This window comes from Hippoglossus stenolepis, chromosome 1 (assembly GCF_022539355.2).
Source record: "Hippoglossus stenolepis isolate QCI-W04-F060 chromosome 1, HSTE1.2, whole genome shotgun sequence".
Lineage (NCBI taxonomy): Eukaryota > Metazoa > Chordata > Actinopteri > Pleuronectiformes > Pleuronectidae > Hippoglossus > Hippoglossus stenolepis.
Genome location: NC_061483.1, coordinates 32,356,956 through 32,379,355, shown reverse-complemented (window position 1 = coordinate 32,379,355; position 22,400 = coordinate 32,356,956). Strand labels below are relative to the sequence as shown.

The 22,400-nt window shown below is 41.5% G+C and overlaps 1 protein-coding gene across 1 annotated transcript in view; it reads right to left on the bottom strand.

Annotated features, from left to right (window-relative positions):
* pdcd7 (programmed cell death 7) overlaps positions 1-19,924 on the bottom strand; it is a 36,499-nt gene extending 16,575 nt beyond the window's left edge. The window contains exons 1-4 of the mRNA XM_035163714.1: positions 18,835-19,924; positions 12,734-12,872; positions 12,244-12,474; positions 12,081-12,165 (exon numbers count right to left, since the gene is read on the bottom strand). Coding sequence (XP_035019605.1) covers positions 12,081-12,165; positions 12,244-12,474; positions 12,734-12,872; positions 18,835-19,809 — 1,430 coding nt within the window. The 5' untranslated portion in view covers positions 19,810-19,924. The remainder of the gene's footprint in view (positions 1-12,080; positions 12,166-12,243; positions 12,475-12,733; positions 12,873-18,834) is intronic.
* Positions 19,925-22,400: the final 2,476 nt, after the last annotated feature.

The window sequence follows — 22,400 nt, the reverse complement described above, 5'->3', positions numbered from 1 at the left end:
CAAGGGTCTATTTTACGTCCATGATGAAAAATCTGCTAAACTGTTGGCTAATCAGCTGAGAGGATTTAGGGCAAAACAGTTCACCACAAAAATTGCAAGGGAGGATGGAAGCATCTCCTCTGACCACACCGAAATTAATGACACATTCAGGAATTTCTACTCCAGACTCATCTGAACTCCACAATGACAAACAATTTGATGGAGGATTTCTTAAAGCCCAACAATTTCTGGGCTTTTACTATCTGTTATTACTTGAAAGGGGTCAGTAGGTACCCTCAAAGTATGAAAACAGTCACTCTGCGGACTTTTTCTTTTACTTTCTCTCTGTATGATGTCATCTTGGAATCGCAGTCTTCTCTCAGCCCCACCCAGCCGGTACCAGTCCAGCCTCCGAACCTGGGACCCGATGGATTTCCTGTAGAATTCTTTAAATTATTTTCTTTCCTGATTTCCCCTCAACTAAGTTGTAATGGAAAATGTTACCATTATATCACACTATATATTATCTCTGCTTATGCATACTATTTCTGCTTGTGTAACTGCTAAGATGACATCAGGGCCACAAATCTGAGACTGTGCTCGTCTCCCCCCACCAAGACCTCGAAGAGGCCTTCAACCTGTGTCTGGGTCTTGGCTTGGCCAGGAGGCCTTCAGCATTTGTCTGTGTCTTATCTCCTGGGATTTTACTATTCACTCAGTTCACACACATAGTTCACATGCATACACACACACACACAGTTCACATACATACACACACAGTTCTCACACACACACACAGTTCAACTCTTCACACACACACACACACATCTCTTCACTGCATCTGCATAAAAAGCACACGCCTGCAACTGTTTCTTTGTCATTCCCTCTGCAGAATGCTCTTCACATGCTGTATGATTGTCTGACCTTCCTTGCAAGGAATAAAGTATACTTAAAAGACTATTATTCTCTCTAACCTGTTAATTTCCGACGTCTCACCATAGTCCAGGCAAAGTAACTCATTTTGGAGCCAAAAATAGAACTAATTGTAAAAGAATTTTTTTCAGCATAGATCATTTCTATGAGGTGTCCAGAACAACATACTAAAAGTCCTAAGAAATCCTAGTTGAGGAAATATGTTTAATTCTCATCAATCCAAGATGTGTGCCAGTAACCCAATCGGAACATTTTAAGTTACCAACTCCTTTCTAACTAGACATTTTACTGTAGACACATTTTGCTTAAGGCCAAAACTACTTTTCATCTTGAAGTAGCATCGCCTAGCCTACTGAAACGAACTAACGTTAGCTTGCTAGCACTAGCAAATTCTATTGGGCCTAATTTCATTGCTAGACAACACTGTTTTCTTTTCTGTTTTGTTTATGCAGTGTGTAATGTATGTAAACAGGGAGAAATGAAGAAGTGTAAAATATGTAACGAGTCATTCAGTGATGAAAACACATCAGTTGTTCTACGAGCAAAAGGCAGCAATGGTGTGAACCGTGCCAGTGCTCAACGTGGAAGTAGCTTAGTGACAATTCCTGGAGACAGAGTACACATCGAATGCCGCCGCAGCTATTGTAAAGCAGAAAATATTGTACGTGATAATGTAATACCATCTTTGCAACAACCACAAATCAAACATAATCTCCACTCAGAACAGAACTTCAATTTTCAAGAGCATTGCTTGTTCTGTGGACAACCAACTGAAATAGATAATAAAAATAAGCAGAGAGAGAAAATTGATATCTACCCAGTAAGAACAGGAGACTTCCAGGAAAGGATTGTGCAGGTTTGCCACTTAAGGAACGATGAATGGTCTGATACAGTTTTGGGGAGAATATCATCTGTCCATGACCTTCATGCAGCCGATGCAATGTACCACAACATATGCAACACTAACTTTCGAAATATGAAGAATATTCCGAGTCAATTCTCTGCAAACCCTGGCAACAAACCCAAAAGATTCAAAGTCGGAAGACCTGAAGATTATGAGAGAACAGCATTCCTAAAAGGTGGCAAACTTTTTAGGAGAATACGATGATGAACAAATTACTATTCAAGACCTTATGGTAAAGATGACAGAGTACTTGCAAGACACAGGTTGTGAACCATATTGTGCAAAGTGGATGAAAATTAAAATAAAGGAACAATTTGGAGATAGAGTAATAATGACTGGCCTGGAAAATCAATGTGTGGTCACTTTGCGAGACACAGCCCACTCAATTCTTCGTGAATTTCACAAGCAACAAAAATCTAAGAATCCAGAAGACGAGAAGCTGAATATAATTAAAACCGCTGCAAAGTTAATTGGAAGTGATGTCAAATTCTGGAAGTCCTAAACGATTCTTACCCAGACTCAAGTGACATTGCAGCTGCTGCAAGCTATGTTCCAGAGTCACTACAAGTTCTACTGAGGAATATGTTTGCTGGTAAAAACATTGATACAAAGGTTGCATCAATCGGACAGTCCATCATGCAAGCAATAAGACCAAGGACGATGATTGCACCTCTTCAGCTTGGCCTAGGGGTCCAGATGCATCACCATTTTGCGTCACGCTTTTTGGTAAACACACTCCATGAGCATGGTTTTGCCTGTTCCTATGCAGATGTGATGAAATATGAACAGAGTGCAGCAGTGGCACAAGGGACTGAGATCCCTGGATTCACAGAAGAGCATCATATACAATATGTTGCAGATAACGTCGACCACAATGTGGCAACCATTGATGGTACTGGGACGTTCCATGGAATGGGTATATTACACCAGGAATGCAACAAAACAAACCTGTTCCAAAGATCCAAGTGACTGCTGCAGATATTGCTGCGGTTGGTCGCATAAACATTCAGTACTTTAAGATTCCTCCTATACGTGAACCTATTGTGTATCAGCCACTGGCTCTGTTGCCAGCAGATAACAAAACATCACAGCTGGATGTTTTGTGGAAGACAGCCCTACTCCTTCACTCTCAAAGGCCATCATGGTCTGGTATGATGCAGATGCTGCATCTAGGTGAAGTCCCTGGGAGAGCTTCAGTAACATTCCTTCCAATGATTGATCATGATCCCAGTGATGAATCCTGCATATACTCAACATTGAGGTTTGTGGAAACTCAAGCTCTGCAGTATGATGTGACCCCTGTTCTGACGTTCGACCAACCCCTTTTCTGGAAAGCCTTGACCATTATCCAGTCTCAGCCAAGCAACAATGAACTCAAGCGAATAGTCCTCAGGCTTGGGGGATTTCACATGCAAATGAGCTTCTTGGGTAGCATTGGACATTTAATGGCAAGGTCTGGACTGGAGGAGCTACTAGAGGTGGTGTATGCTGGAAATACAGTGTGCCACATGATGTCTGGCAAGGCTGTGTCCAGGGCAGTTCGTGGTCACATGCTAGTGGATGCCGCACTTAACACCATGTTGCTGGCTGATGCTTACAATGTGCCACTACCAACCAAAGACACAGTAGAACAACCTCCAGTTGAGATGACGCCTGCCGCTGATACTGAGCCAGATGAGGAAGTTCCCGATACCCAAGAAACAGTCACAACTGACTTGAGTATTGCAAGTGAGCTATATGACCAAGTCATGTCCTCTAATATGCCGATGGAAGAACTTTGTTCTGCTGAGGTTTTGGAGAGAATCCAGAGTGCACTCAACAACAAGAAGGAAACAATGCACATGAGGACAGCACAGCTTTGGCTGCAGTACATGGACATGATTGATATTCTGAGAAACTTCATCAAAGCTGAGAGGACAGGCAACTGGAGATTGCACCTTCAGTGTGTTCATGATATGCTACCCTACTTTGCCGCTTCTGGACACAGACTATATGCAAAGTCAGCCTATGTATACCTGCAAATGATGACAGGCCTACCTGAAACACATCCAGATGTCCACAAGAAATTTGAGGAGGGATTTCACGTAGTGAGGCGGAGCAACAGGTATTGGGCTGGACTGTCCACTGATCTCATTATTGAGCAGGTGCTCATGAGAAGTGTAAAAACACATGGAGGCTTAACAAGAGGAAAAGGATTTACAGAGACTCAACGCTTGGTGTGGGTCCTCTCAATGCCAGCATGTGGAAACATCAACAATGCTATGCAGTTCTTCACGGGTGTCTCATATGAGACCAGCGACCAACATAAAGACCTGTCCAAGGCCAGGCAGACTAGAGATGTCAGTGACACTCTTGCCCTGGTCACCTAACTCAAAGAGAAAGACCCATTCACTGAGAACCCTTCCCTGCACACCATTGCTAATGGTATGACAGCCCAGCAGGGAGTCAATGTTGAGAAATCAAGGGAAATTGGGTGCAAGATTTTGGATTCTATGGTAGGGAAACCAGTGGAGGAATTCACCTTCAGGAAAGCTGACCAAGCAGTGACACTTGCATCTAGATCAACTGTCAAGATCAAAGGAGAGACAGTGGTAGTGGATCCACAGCTGTTATTCCAGCGGCTTGTAGCAGTGAGAGACCGTTGTGAAGATTTGCCATCACTGTTCAAGTATGAACTCTGCAGTCACCCGCCTGCTTTGTTTGAATCATCCTACCTCCTCCTACAGGCAAACAAGGCAATTCTTGCCGATGTCCTCTGGAAATCTATTGAGCAGCAGCAAAGACAACCCAGCAGTGATGTCCAGCATGTCCTTGATGGGGGTGCATTACTACATCGTCTACCATGGCCACAAGGGTCCACTTATGACAGTGTGTGTGAAATGTATGTCAGATATGTCACACAGAAATATGGTACGGCTACTGTCATAGTCTTTGATGGCTACAAAGAAGAACCAACAATAAAAGACGCCACTCAACTGCGTCGAACAGGTGTTACTCCCGGTGTGACTGTACACTTCTCTGGTGACATTGTAATGGCAGATTTTGCATTTGTGTAATGTTTAATAGAAGAACAGATATGTATTTAGAAGAAGTAGATAACAAATGTGTTTCTGTGACTTACAAAAGTTGCAGAGGGGACTATAAGTGTTTATGGCCCCCACATGTGTCTTAGCAAATGCTTCACTGCAGGGGTGTTACTTAGTGTGTCTGATAGAGATGGGTGAGGGGAACTCTGCATTGTATACAGGACTGGGGTCTTTTGATGTTGTAAATGAAGATAGAGGTCACACCAGGGGTCTGGGACAGAGATCTGAGACAGGAACTCTGCCCAACCTGGTCAGACATCAAGAGACTGAAGAATACCTTTTGGCTCCTCGCAGGGAGGGGCTTCTGATTGTATAAGTGAAGTGATTCTCCTGTGCTCTGTGCTCATTCTATACACGTCACACTAGGTGGCTGTGTGGGGTGAGCCCACCTGCAGGTGTTTTAGTTGAACTTTCCGAGAGACAATGTGATGTGTGTATTATTATACAATAGAGTATCATTATTAAACAGAAACTGCCACCACAACATGATCATCCAATCCAAAAAGGACCAGTTCCTTAACAATAAGGAAAACAAACAACGGTTCTTGGTTTATCTCAGTGATAAACTTGAGAGGGCTGGGTGTATCACAGACCATGCAAAGCACGATGCAGATGTGCTCATTGTCCAAACTGCCATTGCCTCTGCCAGAACAAAAGACACAGTCTTAGTAGGTGATGACACAGACTTGTTAGTACTCTTGTTGCATCATGCTGATCTGAATGCACAGGAGATGTTTCTGGCACCAGAACCAAAGAAAGCAACAAAAACAAGACGGATATGGTGCATAAAGCAGACGAAGGAGTTACTTGGTCCCAAGGTGTGTGACAATCTCCTCTTTATCCATGCCATTTTAGGCTGTGATTCTACGTCTCGTCCATTTGGCATAGGAAAGGGAATGGTACTGAAAAAAGTAAAGAATGACACTAGCTTTCTCGAACAAGCTAAGGTGTTCAGCCAGTCACAGGAAAATGTGGGAAAAGGCATCATCATTGCAGCAGGTGAAAAAGCTCTAGTATCACTGTATGGGGGCGAAAAAGATGAATCACTGGATATGCTGAGATACAGGCGATTCTGTGATAAAGTAACTCAGAACTCATCTCCAGTGGAACCTCAAACTCTCCCTCCAACGTCAACAGCTGCAAAGTTCCATAGTCTTCAGGTCTTTTACCAAATGATGGAGTGGAAAGGGGGAAGTGAACGTATGGACCCAAAAGACTGGGGGTGGCATGTTTTGGATGGGAGATTTATGCCAATAATGACCGATCAGCCTGCGGCACCACCAGAAATACTAGATGTAGTCCGCTGTAGTTGCAAGAAAGACTGCAGCACAAAGAGATGCACATGCAAAAAACATGGACTCCCTTGCACTGCCATTTGCGGAGAATGTCGTGGTACTAGCTACACAAACTCACAGTTGCCTGATTTATCAGATGAATATGACCCAGAGGGGAAGAACTAACCAGGAACTGATATAGGGGGTGCCAGAACCAAGAGCCACAGAGAAGGGGTCGAGGATCCAGGCTGGATTAAAAAAAAAACAAAAAACATTAAAAAAAACTTAAAAAATAAATAAATGAATAAAATAAAATAAAAAACACCAAAAAAAACCCTCCCCTGTTGTTGCTACCTTGTCGTGGTGGGGAGGCTTGTGTGCCTCCGTGACCCTGAAGACTATGCCGGCGGGGGTTATACCCCTGGCAGGTACTACCAAGCCAGGCAGTTTTCAGGTTAGAGGCCAGTCTAAAAGCAGCATTGCCATCACCCATTGGCAGTAGGATGATTGGATGAAGATTGGGCCGATGTATTTGTCATACATATGAATGGTGTTTCTGCCTATGCAAATTAGGACATATTCAATAAGTGTGGAGCTCATGTGCATATTCAAATTCATTTCAAAAGAAACTTGTAATACAAAAAAATTTACTTTTCATGGGTACTTTCATTGTGTAAAGTTTCATTTTGATAGGAGTAAAGGAAAAAAATAGCCCCATTGGGGTGTATTGTTGCCTGGCCTTATTGGCACACATCTCGGATTGATGAGAATTTAACATATTTCCTCAACTAGGATTTCTTAGGACTTTTAGTATGTTGTTCTGGACACCTCATAGAAATGATCTAAGCTGCAAAATATTTTTTTTACAATTAGTCTGTCGTAAAACGCTACTTTGCCTGGACTACCAGGTCAAATTTCCATCACAAAGTTTAGCTGTCAGATTAATTTAAACAAGCTAAACTTCCACCATCATTTTAAGAAGCAAGTATCACTCATTGCAAAGACCCAAATGAGTGCTCCTCTTATTTGGCTAAAGTTTTGGCCTGCAGTTTGGAGAACGTATAACCATTAATTGTATCAGAAGATCAAACTGGCTTTGTCAAAAACCGCTACTCATACTTTAATACAGGCCGCCTGTTTGATATTCTGTCCTCAACCTCTGATGCAATTCAGAGGTTGAGGACTCCCTGGATGCTGAAAAGGCATTTGACCGTGTGGAGTGGAAGTACTTCTTTGCAATCTTGGAAAAATTCCACTTTGGGTCTAATTTCATCACTTGGATAAAATTATTAAATATGTGCCCTAAGGCTTCAATCCTCACAAACTCCCAGCAGTCGCAGCCTTTCAACCTCCAGCGAGGCACTCGTCAGGGCTGCCCCTTAAGCCCATTACTTTTTGATTTGGTCATAGAGCCGCTAGCAATCGCATTCCGCAGTAACCAAGACATTTCAGGGATTTGGAGGAGTGGAGTTGAACATAAAGTGTCCCTCTATGCGTACGATCTTTTGCTCTTCATATCTAGCCCAGTTACCTCGTTGCTGTCAATACTCGCCCAATTCAGCCAGTTTTCAGGATATAAACTAAATCTGAATAAATGTGAACTTTTCCATGTGAATGATGAGTCTCTCGCGTTGAAGTACACCACCCTTCCCTTTAAGATAGCGGAGAAAGCCTTCACTTACCTTGGCATTACGGTCACAAGAAAACAAAAGAGTCTTTTTAGGGAAGATTTTCATTCCCTATTACACCACGTGAAACAGTGCCTGGCGCAGTTGTCGGCCCTATCAACAATCTATTAAGATTAATATTCTTCCAAAATTTCTGAATGTCTTCCAATCTATACCAGTTTTCATTCCTAAATAATTTTTCACTCACTAGACTCATATCATCCTATATCTGGAAGGGCAAACGCCCCCGGTTGAACAAAGTCCATCTTCAAAAATCTAAGGGTGACGGAGGTATGTCGCTGCCCAAGTTTTTACTACTGGGCAGTTAGCATCAGAATCACAATCAGAATCAGAAATACTTTATTGATCCCAGGGGGAAATTGTGTTTGTTCCAATAGCTCCATGCAAGATTAGAAATATAAGCATATAAGATTTACAAAATATATAAAATAACAAAAATAAATAATAAAATATGAAATATGTACAATATGAGCCATCATGTTTTAGTCACACTTTCACAGCGAGCTGGGACTTTCTATTTTAGCATTGGTTGGATTCTCACTCCCCCTTCCTCCAGACAACTTATTTGGGGACCCAGTTGCGAGAGTGTGGGCTCAGTTCAGGAAACACTTTGGCTTTCATGTTCTTTTCTCTCTCAAGTCCTATTCTATCCTATCACTTTTTCCAACCGTCATAACTTGACTCAGCGTTTCGTGGGGTGGGGGTGGGGGGGGGGCAGAGGAAGGTTATCACATGTTTTAAGGATATTTTTATTAATAAAAGATTTGCAACATTCAAGCAACTTTCTGAAAAATTTGGCCTTCCGAACACTAACTTCTTCAGATATCTGCAGACCAGACATTTTCTTAACTCTAGGATGCCAAGTTTCCCTGAGGCACCTGAATCAAACGCCGCTGCAGTGTTGCTTAGGTTACATCCATTGCGCAAAGGTCTTATTTCAGTTATATACGACAAGCTGACAAATATAAGAAGTGCTCCTCTAAAAATAAATTTTAACCGTCTGGGAGCAGGACCTTAATTCTTCAATATCAAAAGACGTATGGGACACAATCCTCAAACTGGTTAATTCAACATCCCTCTGTGCCCGTCACTGTCTACTACTATTGGTGCACCGATGTATCGGCCGTATATCGGTAGCGGCCGATATTCGCCTCGTTTACTGCCATCGGCGTATCGGTAATAAACTTGACTTTCACCGATAACATTGGCCGATGTTCATTGGTATGTTTTCTGCAGCCTGCCAATCTGGCAGCCAGATTATGGTACACTGACGCCGGGTCTACACCGGGCGCTGAAGCGCCGCGCCGCGCCGCGCCGCGCAGCGCCAAGGAAAGCCAGGCGCCTCCCATCCACCCCACTGTTAAACCTTTGTGCGGTTCACATGGGCTGCGATGTGCCCGCGCCGCGCCAGCGCCCTTCACCGATGGTTTCGGCGTGCGAGCGAGCGTATCGCGCCAGGAAACAGACTGAAAAATGATTTTAAACGATATAAATGACATATTTTATATGATATAAATGATCAAATATGCATCCCATACTTTGTATTCCCCTTCTGTTGTCCTGGAGTTTTAATTTTCCCAATCACATAATTAAATGTCCCCCTCTCCCCATCCACTACAGCCACACAAGCAGTCATATAGATCAAAAGAGAGAGAGGGGGCTAAAGGCTTGCTTGGAGAATACGTCATTTACCCCCGACACCCGACATTGAACGGGTTACATACAACAACAAGCGGAGAATCGCGGGCTGACCGGCGCAGAGAAATGCGGGTCCGGTGTGCACATGCACAACAGGTACTACATACAAACAGCAGAGACAATGTCGGCAGGGTCGGCTGTGTGGGATATCTTCACTGTCTCAGAGAAAGATCGCCGTTTGGCAATTTGCAAGACATGTTCAGCCGACATTTCAAGAGGGGGTAATACCACCAAGGATTTCAACATGGCATCGAAAGTTACACTTGTCACTTTTTCTGTTTTTCATATTATTCAAGTAATAAACAAATATCGGTATCGGCTAGATTATTGTTTTAAATATCGGTATCAGCCAAGAATTTCCATATCGGTGCATCCCTATCTACTACAGTTAAAGGTGGTGCACAGTCCAAAGCCAAATTGTCTCGTTTCTACCCTAATGCAAACCCCTACTGTGAAAGATGTAAAACAGGTGAGGCCTCCCTTATACACATGTTCTGGACTTGTCCTAGTCTAGGAAAATATTGGAGGGACATTTTTCAAACTCTGTCCCTAATCTTTTAACTCAACTTTTAACTTTAACTGGCCCTTAACCCTCTGGTCGCACTTTTCGGCACAACCGGAGATGTCGACACATGTCTGACCCCAACCAAGGCTCGCACATTGTCCTTTGCCTCCCTGCTAGCCAGGCGGAGCGATACTTCTTCTTAGGTGGAGGGATGCTGTTCCATCCACTGACGCTCAGTGGTTGAGGGACATCATGGTATGTCTTCAACTTGAAAAGATCCGCTACTCAGTTTATAGCTCCAATAATAAGTTCCAAAGGGTGTGGGGACCTTTCCTGAAATACTTTCAGAACCTTAGGTCAAGCTAGCAATGCACTCCCTTGTCATGTTTCTTTGGTATTATTATAAAAGTATGACTACTATTACTACTGTTATTAATTATTTATTTTTCTTACTTTAAAGTCTGTTTGTTTTGGGCTATGTTTTGTGTATCATCTGTCCCTCATTTGACCTCTGCTAGTAATAGACTTTGTATGAACGAATTATTCTCTAATTCAATGTCTTTTCTATTTTATAAATTTTTTCTTCTCTTTCTAATGTATATATCTGTTTGTAATGAACCAGACCTCCATGTGATATTCCCTCAGGCATGAAACTTGGGTTTGAAGTTGGGAGGGGATGTGGGGTATATTTCTGTAATATGTTAAATGTGAAAACTCAACAAACTCAAACTCAACAACGCAATATTCAACATCTTTATCGCATGTTTTCCTAATATCATGCACCCCTAGTTTGTACCAAATTTGAATGAATTCCTTTAAGGCATTCTTGAGATATTGTGTTCACAAGAATGGGACAGACAGACTGTTTGGGGGAGAGAGAGATGGGAGGGGATGGTAAGGGTAATCAATGCAAAAAGGCCTTTTTTGAATTTCCAAGGAGACGGATATCAGCACTCGTGAATGTCCGTCAATCCAATATGGTGAAATAAAAATTTTTGAATTATCAAAATTATCTAGTGAGGCCAACCACTGCTGTAGTTTATCTGAGGACGTAGAAGACGTGTTTAACTCAGTCCGGAGACACACGGCCCCGCCCCACTGACTGAAATTTGATCAATATTGACCAAATTGCGTCTTCAAATCACAACAAATCCAATAATGCATTTCCTCAGTTTCTGTGTGGTACCTTAAAGAGATAGTTCACCCAACTGGTGAGCGATTCTTCAAACATAAAAAGTGTCCTTAAGCCCAGACATTCAGATTTGACTCAAAACGACCATGTTTAAGCCTAAATGTCCTCTAGTGGAAGTAGCAATGCTACCGCGTACCCTTGGGCGAGAGCTTGTATGCAGTGTATGCAGTGTGTGCGGTGTGTGGTATGTGAACGTGGCTCCAGAAGAAAGATATGAGAGGAGACAAATTTGAATGTCGGGGCTTACAGACACTTGGATGACCCCACAGGGGGTCAGCAGTGTGGAAGCATTTTATGTTTATTTTCTGTTATTTTTCACTCACCAGTTACTTCAATTGTATTGGATTTGGCTGCAACGCCGTTTACCCCTAATACTCCAAAAGTGTTTTGTGGATTTAAACACTTCACCCACCCCTCCATCACCATAGTGGTGAGTAGATAATGAGTGACTTAACATTTTCTGTGAACTACCCCTTTAAGGTGTTTCTTTATGTTTTGTTTCCCAATGATTTTGTTGCTTCAGGGTTTTTCTTCTGACAAAACTACACAATCAAGGTTCTGTCATTATAATTAAATTGGGACCAAAGGTCCTGTATTTTTGCATTTTTCCCTCCGGTGTATGTTTTCTGAGCTCTTACAGCCAGTGTAAGCTAGGTTATGTCTAACACTATTGTCAGTGTGTTCATGTTGTGTTGCTGCTCTTAATCATGGAAAAATGGTCATTGACAATTATATATTTCTTAGTATTCATAAACAAAATTAACCCTACTGCAGTATGACACAACAGCATTAGATTGGATTAACAATTTAATGTGCCTCACCTGACTTGTAATAAAGCGTGCAGTGAGCGTTGAGCCTGGGTATAATATTTTCTGAATGGCTGCAGGACTGCATCAACATCATCATCTAGGAATCAAACAATAAAAAAATTATTAACCATAACCACACACATGTGACTCAATCATGCCGTTGGTAAAATATTACCTCCAAATAGAATGGTATGCACTCTCTGTTTGTTCTTTAACTGTGTCTCGCTCTCCTCCTTCACTCGTCCCTCCTGCTTTCTCCTCCTCTCCTCCTCCTGCTCTCCTTCCAGCATCACCATCAGAGCTTTTTCCTCTGCTGAGTAAACCACTGTCCGTCTTTTCATCACACTCCTCAGCCACTCCAGTCGACTGCTGAATGCCTTATCACATTCTTGCTCTGAGATGATACCTTAAACACACAGACACACTTTTCAGGCTGCTCCACAGGGATGTCTCTGTTTTTCTGTGCAATTAGACGACTGCCTTTTGAGACACTTTATCTATGAGATTTCATGATTAAATATATTTTTCCACAAGTAATGCAGTCTGAGACGACACAAAACTATTTTCTCCCTCTGAAATGTAACACTTTGACTCTCTGTCTCTCCATCACAACAGACTGATGAAGGGACTGGAGGGGATGAAGACAGGATAGATGTTCCCCTTACCTTTCCTGGATGCTGCCTCTTTCCTTAGCCTGCGCAGTTTCTCCAGAGATCTCAGAATGTCCTGCATCCTCTTGACATCTGCCTGTTTTTTCCTCACCTCACAGAGGACCAGGTCTGCGGTCAGCTTCAGTTCCTGCTCCTGATACACAAACACAGTAACCTGTATTCTCCTCATCATCTTTGTGACAGAACTAGAATTACTGCACAGCGGTTGTATGCCCCCGCCAACCAGTGCAGTTTCTATGTACATATTCCAGCTTTTTTTTTTATTAGATTCATATAAGGTCACTGTGACATTTACCTTTGACCAATGAAATGCAATCATTTTATCTGTAAGTCCAAGTGACAACTGATAAAAATTTGACGAAATTCCCTCAAGTCATGGTTGGGATTCACATTCAAGAGGCCAAAAACATGTTTTTGAGGCCACAGTGACCTTGACCTTTGACCACCAAAATCGAATCGGTTTATCAGTGAGTCCAAGTTAACATGTGTGCCAAATTTGAAAAATAATTCCCTTGAGATGTTCCTGAAATATTACAGTCACAAGGCAAAACGTGTTTGAGGGGCTGTGCAAGAAGCTTGTGAGGCACTTCTCCCCTAGTTGGAAGAAGAAGGCAGCAATGACTGAAGCCCAGAGGGAGATCAAACTTCCTGAGTACACCCTCATAACTCAGTGTGCCTAACAAGATGGGGATCCAAAGAAGGAGGCAATGTTTAACAGTTACATGTTGATCCCTGCCATTGATGGATTACACTTCACATGTTTATTACGTATATTACGACTTTGATTTAACTAAATATTTTTAAAGTGGTAGAGGCAGATATTTGTTCTCCTTTAGTTTACTGCACTTCAGATATGTAACTGATTGGAGATCAGCAAGATATATATTCTTTTTTTTTAAAAAATTTTACACAAGGTAAAAAATGTGCTTTGTGAGGTCGCAGTGACCTTGACCTTTGGTCTTTTATCACCAAATTCTAATCAGGTCATCCTTGAGTCCAAGTGGAAGTTTTTGCCACATGGGAAGAAATTCCCTTTGGGTTTTCCTGATATATTGCATTAAAAAAAACTAAAGGTCATGTGACCTACACCTTTTGACCTTCGACCACCAAAATCTAAATCAGTTCATTTTTTGAGTCCATGTGAATGTTTGCACTAAATTTTAAGACGTTCCTTTTGGCTCATCTTAAGATATCACATTTAAGAAAAACAAACACATTTTATGAGGCCACCATGACCTTGACCTTTGGCTATTAAAATCAAATCATTTATTCCTTGAGTCCAAATAAATGTTTGTGCCAAATGTAAAATGACTCTTTAATGGGGTTCACAAGGCAAAAAATGTGCTTTGTGAGGCCACTTAACCTTGAACTTTGACCACCAAAATCAAATCACTTCATCCTTGAGTCCAAGTGAATATTTGTACCAAATTTGAAGAAATTCCCTCAAGGCATTCTTGAGATATTGAATTTATGAGAATGGGACAGACAGACTTACGTGCGGATGGACGGACAATCCGAAGAAATAATGCCTCCGGCCACTGTCTGTAGCCGGCCCGGAGGCATTAAAAAGGCTAATGTGAGTATATATATATATAGTAATTAAAGTCACAATAACGTCAGCTGGTGGAAAATTCCAACTTAAAAACGTAAAAACACGTCAATGATCTGAATGTCTCTCATTTATCATCTAGAGCAGCAGGGCTCCATCTGATCGGCCAAATATATTGACATGCAGAGCATGAATGCCTGGCGCATGGATCATCATTATCTCAATAACGTGAGCTAGCACCTCATTAAAACAACAATTAGGATATTATTGTAGACGATATATATCGCACACCCCTATGCAGAAGCCATATTCTCTGCATAGCATGTCAAACTAAAATTTGCATGAACTCGTAGTTGCAGTAGCTGAAGTAGGCTCAAAACGTCTTTGCATGAGCAGAGTCTTGGATGTACACTGGGTAGCCAGTAGCCTGCAGACTGTTCGTGCTGTTTAGACATCACTGGAAGCGCTTGTGCAGCACTTAAAGAATGCTCGTTCTGATGGGATGAGGTCCAACAAAGAGAAGCAAATGTACAGAAATTATTTTAATATATTTATCAGATCGTGTTCAAAGTCCTGAATTTCTTTGTGACCTTGGCCTCATGTATGACACTGTGAACTAAGTATTCTGTCAGAGGAGCTTCAGGCTCGTTCTTTAACTCTTCTCATATAAGAGTAGGGATGTCACAATACGAAATCTTAGAGGAAATATCATGGTTTCACGATTATCGATACTATAGAAGGAAAAAGACACAACAAGCAATATATAGCTAATGAACTAAAATGTTTATTATTATCATCATCTATATCAAGTTAGTTATTATAGTGTAACGTTTGGCTATTTAAAAGTAATTTACGTAAGCTATTTTAGTTGCCTTATTGTGGAAGGTTGGTCACTGAATTTGTGTTTCCTGTCATCATAAGCAGTGTATGTGTTTGGGAGTTTTATTGTGAAGGGTCACCGACGGAAGTTGATCTGTATTGGGTGCGATGTATTGACTAGTTGTGAAAAACTTAACGTGACCTGGTTCAAGCAAACATTCTTCATGTCCTTATTATAATATTACCTCTCAGTATAGGTGAATTACACTATCAGCTACATTTACAATGGTAAATAGGAAAAGAGAGCGACAAAGAGAGGGTGTGTTTGTGTGTGTGTGTGTGTGTGTGTGTGTGTGTGTGTCAGAAACTCATGTGGAGCTGCTCCGAAAACGAAAGTAAACAAGGATTTCTCCTCCGGATGTGAACTCCTCCTTGATGATACATCCCCAAATGATACAGGAGCGGACAAAGATTGTTTGCAGTATTCTCATTTTTCCAGATCTGTAAAATACATGCAATGGTGTTAAAAGACTAAGCCTAATCTTTCTTTTTTTTTTATCCCTACTGTAGTGTCAACTCCTTGTCTTGATAAACTACAGACGGTGCATGCCCTCTTTTCTAATAAGAGTATGTGTATTCAGTTTTACCCCCAAACTCGAAAGTGCCACCAAACATTCTACAACCCTTTAAGCTACATTATTCCCTTCTTTGAACTCTACACTAAGGATATTACATGACCTAACATATGCCTATGTACAAAAGAGGGTTTCAGTTAAAGGGCAATACATAGATATCTTATATAAACATCTTACCAATCTCTTTCTATTTAGCAATTCTCTATATTGTTATCGATGTGTAGAAATGACAAATACAAAATAAACAACAATATTTCAACACCTGGCTCTTATACAATGGTTAATTGGGATTTTCATCAATTTCTCTGTAAGAACTAAGACTTCAAGCTCAGGTAAGTATTTTACATGTTACTAGAATTATCAAACTGTCAGAAATAGCTAATAATGCTAATAATTATCCTACAGTTAGCCTACTAATCAGTTCTTATTAATACGTTCTCAAATATTTGTATATCCTCTTGCACTAAATATATAAGTTATGTGAATGCATGTGCAGAAATTTCAACTAAATCACTGTATTTACTTAGTAAAGTAAAATAGATCATTGATTACCTTTTAACATGTGTGCAGGGAAGTCTGCAGACAACTGAGGAAAGTGTAATGTCAGTCACATGAATGGATAACCTCTCAATTAATGGCCATCTAGTGGTCAATTATGGATAATTATTTGAGAACACAACATCTTTAAAGAGGCATATATTTCATATAATACAACATATGTGTAATTGTCTGTGTTTGAAAACACATGTGCTGCCACTTCATGTGGAACTAGAGTGGACAGATAATTCTAACCATCAAGTTAAACAAACAGTCTTAATGCCTAGAAAATAAAAGAGAGAGAGCGAAAGAGACAACAGTAAGGGTAAGTGTCATGGAATTGTGACACCTATAGCCAATAAATCAAACTTAAATTAAGTGTTATTAATATATTATTACATTATTGGCTCATTTATTTATAAAACCCGGTCAATAATGTAACAACCAGCCAATAATGTAATATCTTATTACATTATGTAATAACTTATTAATTTATGGGCAGAAATGTATTACGTTATTGGTTCAGAAATGTTATTACGTTATTGGCAAGTTACTAAATTATTGGCTGCTACACGGATGCAGGACCTACTGTAAGAGCCCAAAAATGAGCCCCAGGACTTAAAACCTCTCGTGAACTTTAGCCTCATGGACAATATAAGTACAGACAAGAGGGCTGTCTAGCTGGTCTCAGACAAATCTGTCAGCGGCGAAAGTGACATGTTTGTGGTTTGTGTGTCGGGTAAAGTAATTTGATTAGCACCTAGCTGCTAAGTTTCTAGTACCTCAAAGGTGTACTGACCAGCTGCAGAGTCGAGCTGAGGGGCTGTATTTAAACCAAATAAGGCTCTGCAGCTAGTAATGAAGGTGTGTCGGCCTATAATACACCTGTATTGTTGTGTTTTGCAACAGTATTATACACTGCATTTACAAGCTTGTGGAGAATCACAATAGGGTTGGGCGATTGACTAAGTACGCCAACAGTTTTTGGTGCGATTTTTCATTTTATTTTACTTATGTAAAGCTTTCAGTCTCGTTGAGAATTCGTTGAACTCTATAAACATTTTGTTTTTATCCTTGAGGAGTAGTCCGTCATGGGAAGGTTTTTTTACCTGTTGCAGATCAGACACGTGAGGCATCTCCTAAGAATGGCTTTAGCCATCCTTTAAACTCCGGCACAGACTCCCACTCTTTCTCTTTGCAAACCCATGCATGAAGGTTACTGAGCCATGTCGGTACCTTAGACGTAGTTACAGGACAGTAGCCTAAAATAATTAGTATATGTATGTTTTCCCATATGCCCAATTTTCTCTGTTCATACAAACGGGCTATGTCTGATGTCCATTCATCCCCTATATAGTAAACAACCTCTAGTCATTCTCTATATAGTGCATGGGGATGAATGGACTTTTCAGACATAGCTACTGAGTGCACAGTGCCACAAGCACGGCGATAGGCATCATAGGATCATGGGTTTCAGGTCCGTGTCCGACTGCAATGCACACTGCCCTCCAATCACATCGCTGAGATGTGTGTTATATCTGTAGATGTACTCCCGTGTAGTTAAAGTGGCTCATTCTACATAGGTGAGCCGCTGTGACCACACGGAAGTACAATTACAGATCTAACATTGGGAACACTCAAATGCTAAGAAAGGCAAAAGTGACGGCATTTACAAATCATTGAACGTGATTTCGCTGTTGCTCAACAACGAAAATGGAGAAAATAGGGTAAAGTCGCCAGATAACATTTTTAGTTGCTAGGGAAGGTGAAAAGTAATTTTCTCATTTGCATTAAAATCGCCAAACACAGAAACAGCCTATTCGGAGAAGAGCTGAAATAGGAAATTCAGACATCCTTGAATGCAGCATCTGAAGGGTATTTTAAGTAGGAAACTTCAGAGACATGTTCAGGGGATCTCAGAGATCTATATAAACTTAGTAAAATGGTGTAAAATATGGGATCTTTAAATGTCCCTGTTTATAACAGGCAACGTTTATCCTTTGCTGGACTGGCCGCTTTAAAAAAATTTGAGGCATACCTTAAGATTATACCAACTTCTCCAGGGACCACAACACCACTGGACAAAACCACTGTGAGGCTTATGAGAGGGGGATTCAATATTTAAACATCTTTCATACTATAGCGATCGGTGAGCCTGTCGCTCTGATTTGCATGTTGCAGGGGCTCATGGGACTGTTTTTTTGGTGTGTAGCTGTTTTGGCTGATATTTGGTTGATGTTCATAATTGGTTCATGTGGGTTTTGTGTATTTGTGTTTGTTGGTTGGTTAGTGTTGTGTTCGAGTTCATTTGTGCAGCCACCGGGACTATGGGATGTGGTGTCTGTGATGGGATCCAGTGTTGGAAGAAAGTTCTCTGTGCACGCCTCTTCATTCTCACACAAGGTCGCCACAATATGATCATACTATGTACAATTACAGATACATTTGCAATGATATGAAGAGGTGACATCCGCCTTTAACTATCTTTGCTCACAAGCTTGCTGTAGAGTTGAGGTGACTACATCTTTGAATGTTATGTTGACACGTTATCTTACCTTCATCTTTTCCTGTACTTGATTTATCTGCTTCATCCTCCATATATCTATAGCAGCCTCTTTCTCAGAAATGTCTTCCCGCCGGTCTCTCTCCTCCTGCTGCATCAGGTTACTAGCCCTCAGGCCCCGGGCTCTCCTCTGAGCAACACGACTCAGTTTAGCTTTAAATTTCTTTAAACAGTCTATGTCACTGAGGAGTTTCACTATGTCCTGGAACTCTCTTTTCATTTTTAAAACAGTCAATTGTGAGTCTGTCCATACACAGTCATTCTCCACGTTATCTTTCAAAGAATGCTGCATTTCTTCAATCGCTGAGACTAGCTGAACTGCTCCGTACAAAGACTCTCTCAGGACATGGTCACAGCGGTGGGACCGATGCTGCTGCTGGATCTGTGTGACATTCGACAGTTTAGCCCTGCTCTGACAGAACCGCCTGAGCCACTGTGTATCCTGCTTCCTCTGAAGGGCGGTTTTCGTTTTCATTCTCAGGACCATGACCCGGCCCCGGTCACGGTAATCTTCATATTCCTGCTGCCGATTCTCATCGGAAACTAACACTGACTGGAAACCATCAGAGTTGGCCGGAGGGCCAACTCTAAGCTGCGGGAGGCTGGTAAACGCGTTTAACGTGGCGGAAGGCACTATGTTCACCAAGTGTCTAGGTGGAGGGCAGCCGAAGGAAGGCGGAGGGACGGAGGGGTCAAATGCATATGGAAGGTCCAAGCGATACCCTCCCAAACCCTCTCCTGTGGTAGACGGTGCAAAAAAATTGCGAGCAACAAATCTTGGTGAAGGAGTCCATAGAGGAGCGGCGTGATCCGGCTGTAGTTGTCCCAGCGAAGGAGAACACTGAGTCGGTTCAGGAGCCACTGACGTGTGCCTGTTGTCGACGTATGAGTTCTCCAGAAAGCCGCCAGTATAGACAGGATGCTCCTGATTTTCTGACGAAGCCCGGTGCAGACATCGGTTGTCCATGTCTGATAGTTTCTAAGCAACACTCGCTTTGCACTATATACAATCTACGCTCACCACTGACCTACCTACGTCTTTAGCAAAGCAGCAACGACGAACAACTTTCTTCTTCACTTCAACTTCTACCCGTGACTGGGCTACATCGCCGACCACCTATAGTGACCAAAGTTGGTACTGCAGCCAATGGCTTATCCTGTCTAGTCTCATCACTACAAAAACTCACGTAGAAGTACAATAAAAAATGCAGCTAACCTGTACTGACATCAAATAAATATTAATTTATTCTGTATCAATGTATTGTAGGTCTACAGTATGCCACATAAGCATGTCGACAGACTGAATGAAAATAACCAAATAAGAGTTTCTTTTACATCTTCCCCAAAACAATTTACAAAATCTTACCAAATGTGTGAAGTTGAATATTGTAAATGTTCTCTCTATATATAGCGTTTTTACGTCTTGATGAAGACTCAAATCACTTTACAGTATAGTTTTGCCATCCACCCATTCACACACACATTCATACACTACAACTATACTGCACATTGGGAGGACTGGAACATTTCCTGATGGCCTGATGGTTGTTCTGGCCTGCCTTGAACATGTTTGAGTCCACAAAACGAAATCCAATACAATTGAAATATACTGTATAGTGACAGATTGTTCAAACTTAAAAAAAAACTGAAATAAACATGAAATGCCTCCATACTGCTCTTGTGGAGTCATCCAAGTGTCCGTAAGCCCCAACATTGAAATTCAAATTCATCAAAAGTTTTAAAAAGGACCCACAGAAACACAGCACAGTATAAACAACTTTGGTGAAACAGCACAGAGACAGAAACTCTTCTTCAGTTTTCATCAAAGACTAAAATATAAAATTCTTTCTGACTCTGGCTTTCACCAAAGAACTAAACATTGTGAGCAGCTCCTTACCTGAAACATTTTCTACCTGTTTTTTCTTGCTTTTTCAATTGACAGTTTGGCCTGTCCCACTACAAAATTTAACAGCTGCCACTTCTTGACATTTCTTTTTTATAATGTTAAGACTAAAATCTATGTTTTTCTTTGAATATTTGTTAAGACTAAAATCTATGTTTTCCTTTGAATATGTGTCTGTGAAGATGGCAATGAAACTGAACTCTAAACAAGTGCAGTGTGTTAGACAGGGGGCAGGGGCAGTTTGGGCTGAATATGTGGGAAAATGTGCGGCCTTCACATAGTGACTGATAGTAGCCGTTGCTGGCTGGTTTTAATCTTGAAGTTGATTGTTGTGTGTGTGTGTGTGCGTCACATCGCAGTTCAGTCTTGCACCTGTCTGATAATGCCTGTTTGAGAAGACTGTACATCTGTGGCAGACAATACACTGTACTTTGACTTGTTCTCATACCTAACTTACTATATTACAGCATAAACTCCATTAGCTTTATTTCAAACATCACACATACATGAATGCACTGTTTTCTTAAAAACTGTGACATACCCTTAGAAAGAATTCAAGCAGCGGCCACTAGGGTCTGAAGGACAGATAGGAAAGGCGTTGTTTTGTCTAGAAAATGCGCATGCCATACTGAAAGCTCACAAGCTGTCAGCCGATTCAAGGCTTGTTTTAAAACACCAAACCAAACACTGTCAGAATGTGAAGATTTTCCCAGCTACTGTCAAAGGAGGGACGAAACTGGGAGCGGCTCCTCATCATCGGCGAATTCCAGTGCCTTGAGGCTGGGACCAGCCTGTGCACTAGCCACGTGACTCCCCCTCCTGCTGAAGTTCTACCTATTATTATAAATATTGCACCTGTCGTCCGCTCGGGGCGACTCTTGACTTCCCCGTCGGTATTAGGCAGCTTGGGGTTGTACGTTGAGTGCCCATAGCTATGTAGTAGCTGTTCATTGCTTCTAAATAAATACTTTTTTGAACCAGACCGACTCTACCCTCTCTACCTAAGGAAAAAAGAACACGACAATAACCAGCACCAAAAATAAAAGCCGTTTCAGACCAACTCTCACTACAGTTTCAAAACACAGTTTTTAAGGTTTTAAAAAGAGACTCAAGTCTTTTACAGTCCAGGAAAACATGAAAAATTGTTACTGGTTCGTGGCAGAAACGACATTCAATGGACACAGTGGGATTGATTTTTAAAAAGAAATCTGTTGACATCCAGCGCCCCCTGCAGGATTCTCCACTGCAGATTCCCTTACCTCTTATTTGACGGCAGTTTATAAAATAACCCCCAATACTGGTTTACAATTATCCTGAACATTCAGACTCCCTCATTAACTGGACGAAATTCTAGCAGAACCCCACTCAATGTGGGTGGACATTTGCCTTGACCGGTTGGGGTGAGAGTTAAACTGCATGAAAAGAAGAATTTTTGTCAGTTAATGCCCCTGTCAATTTCTGACGTGGGGTTCCAGTTTCTGGCAGTTTTACAAGCCTGAGAATGTTGGCAGTTGACCCCCCTGCTCCTAGGTCTATGAGGGGACTTTGACATGTAAATGACAAAACTGTGATCTTTACAAATGCAAATCAGGATAGTTTCACTCAGTGGTGCAGAGGTTACACCTTTTTCTAAAAGGTACTAACTCCCTTATAAG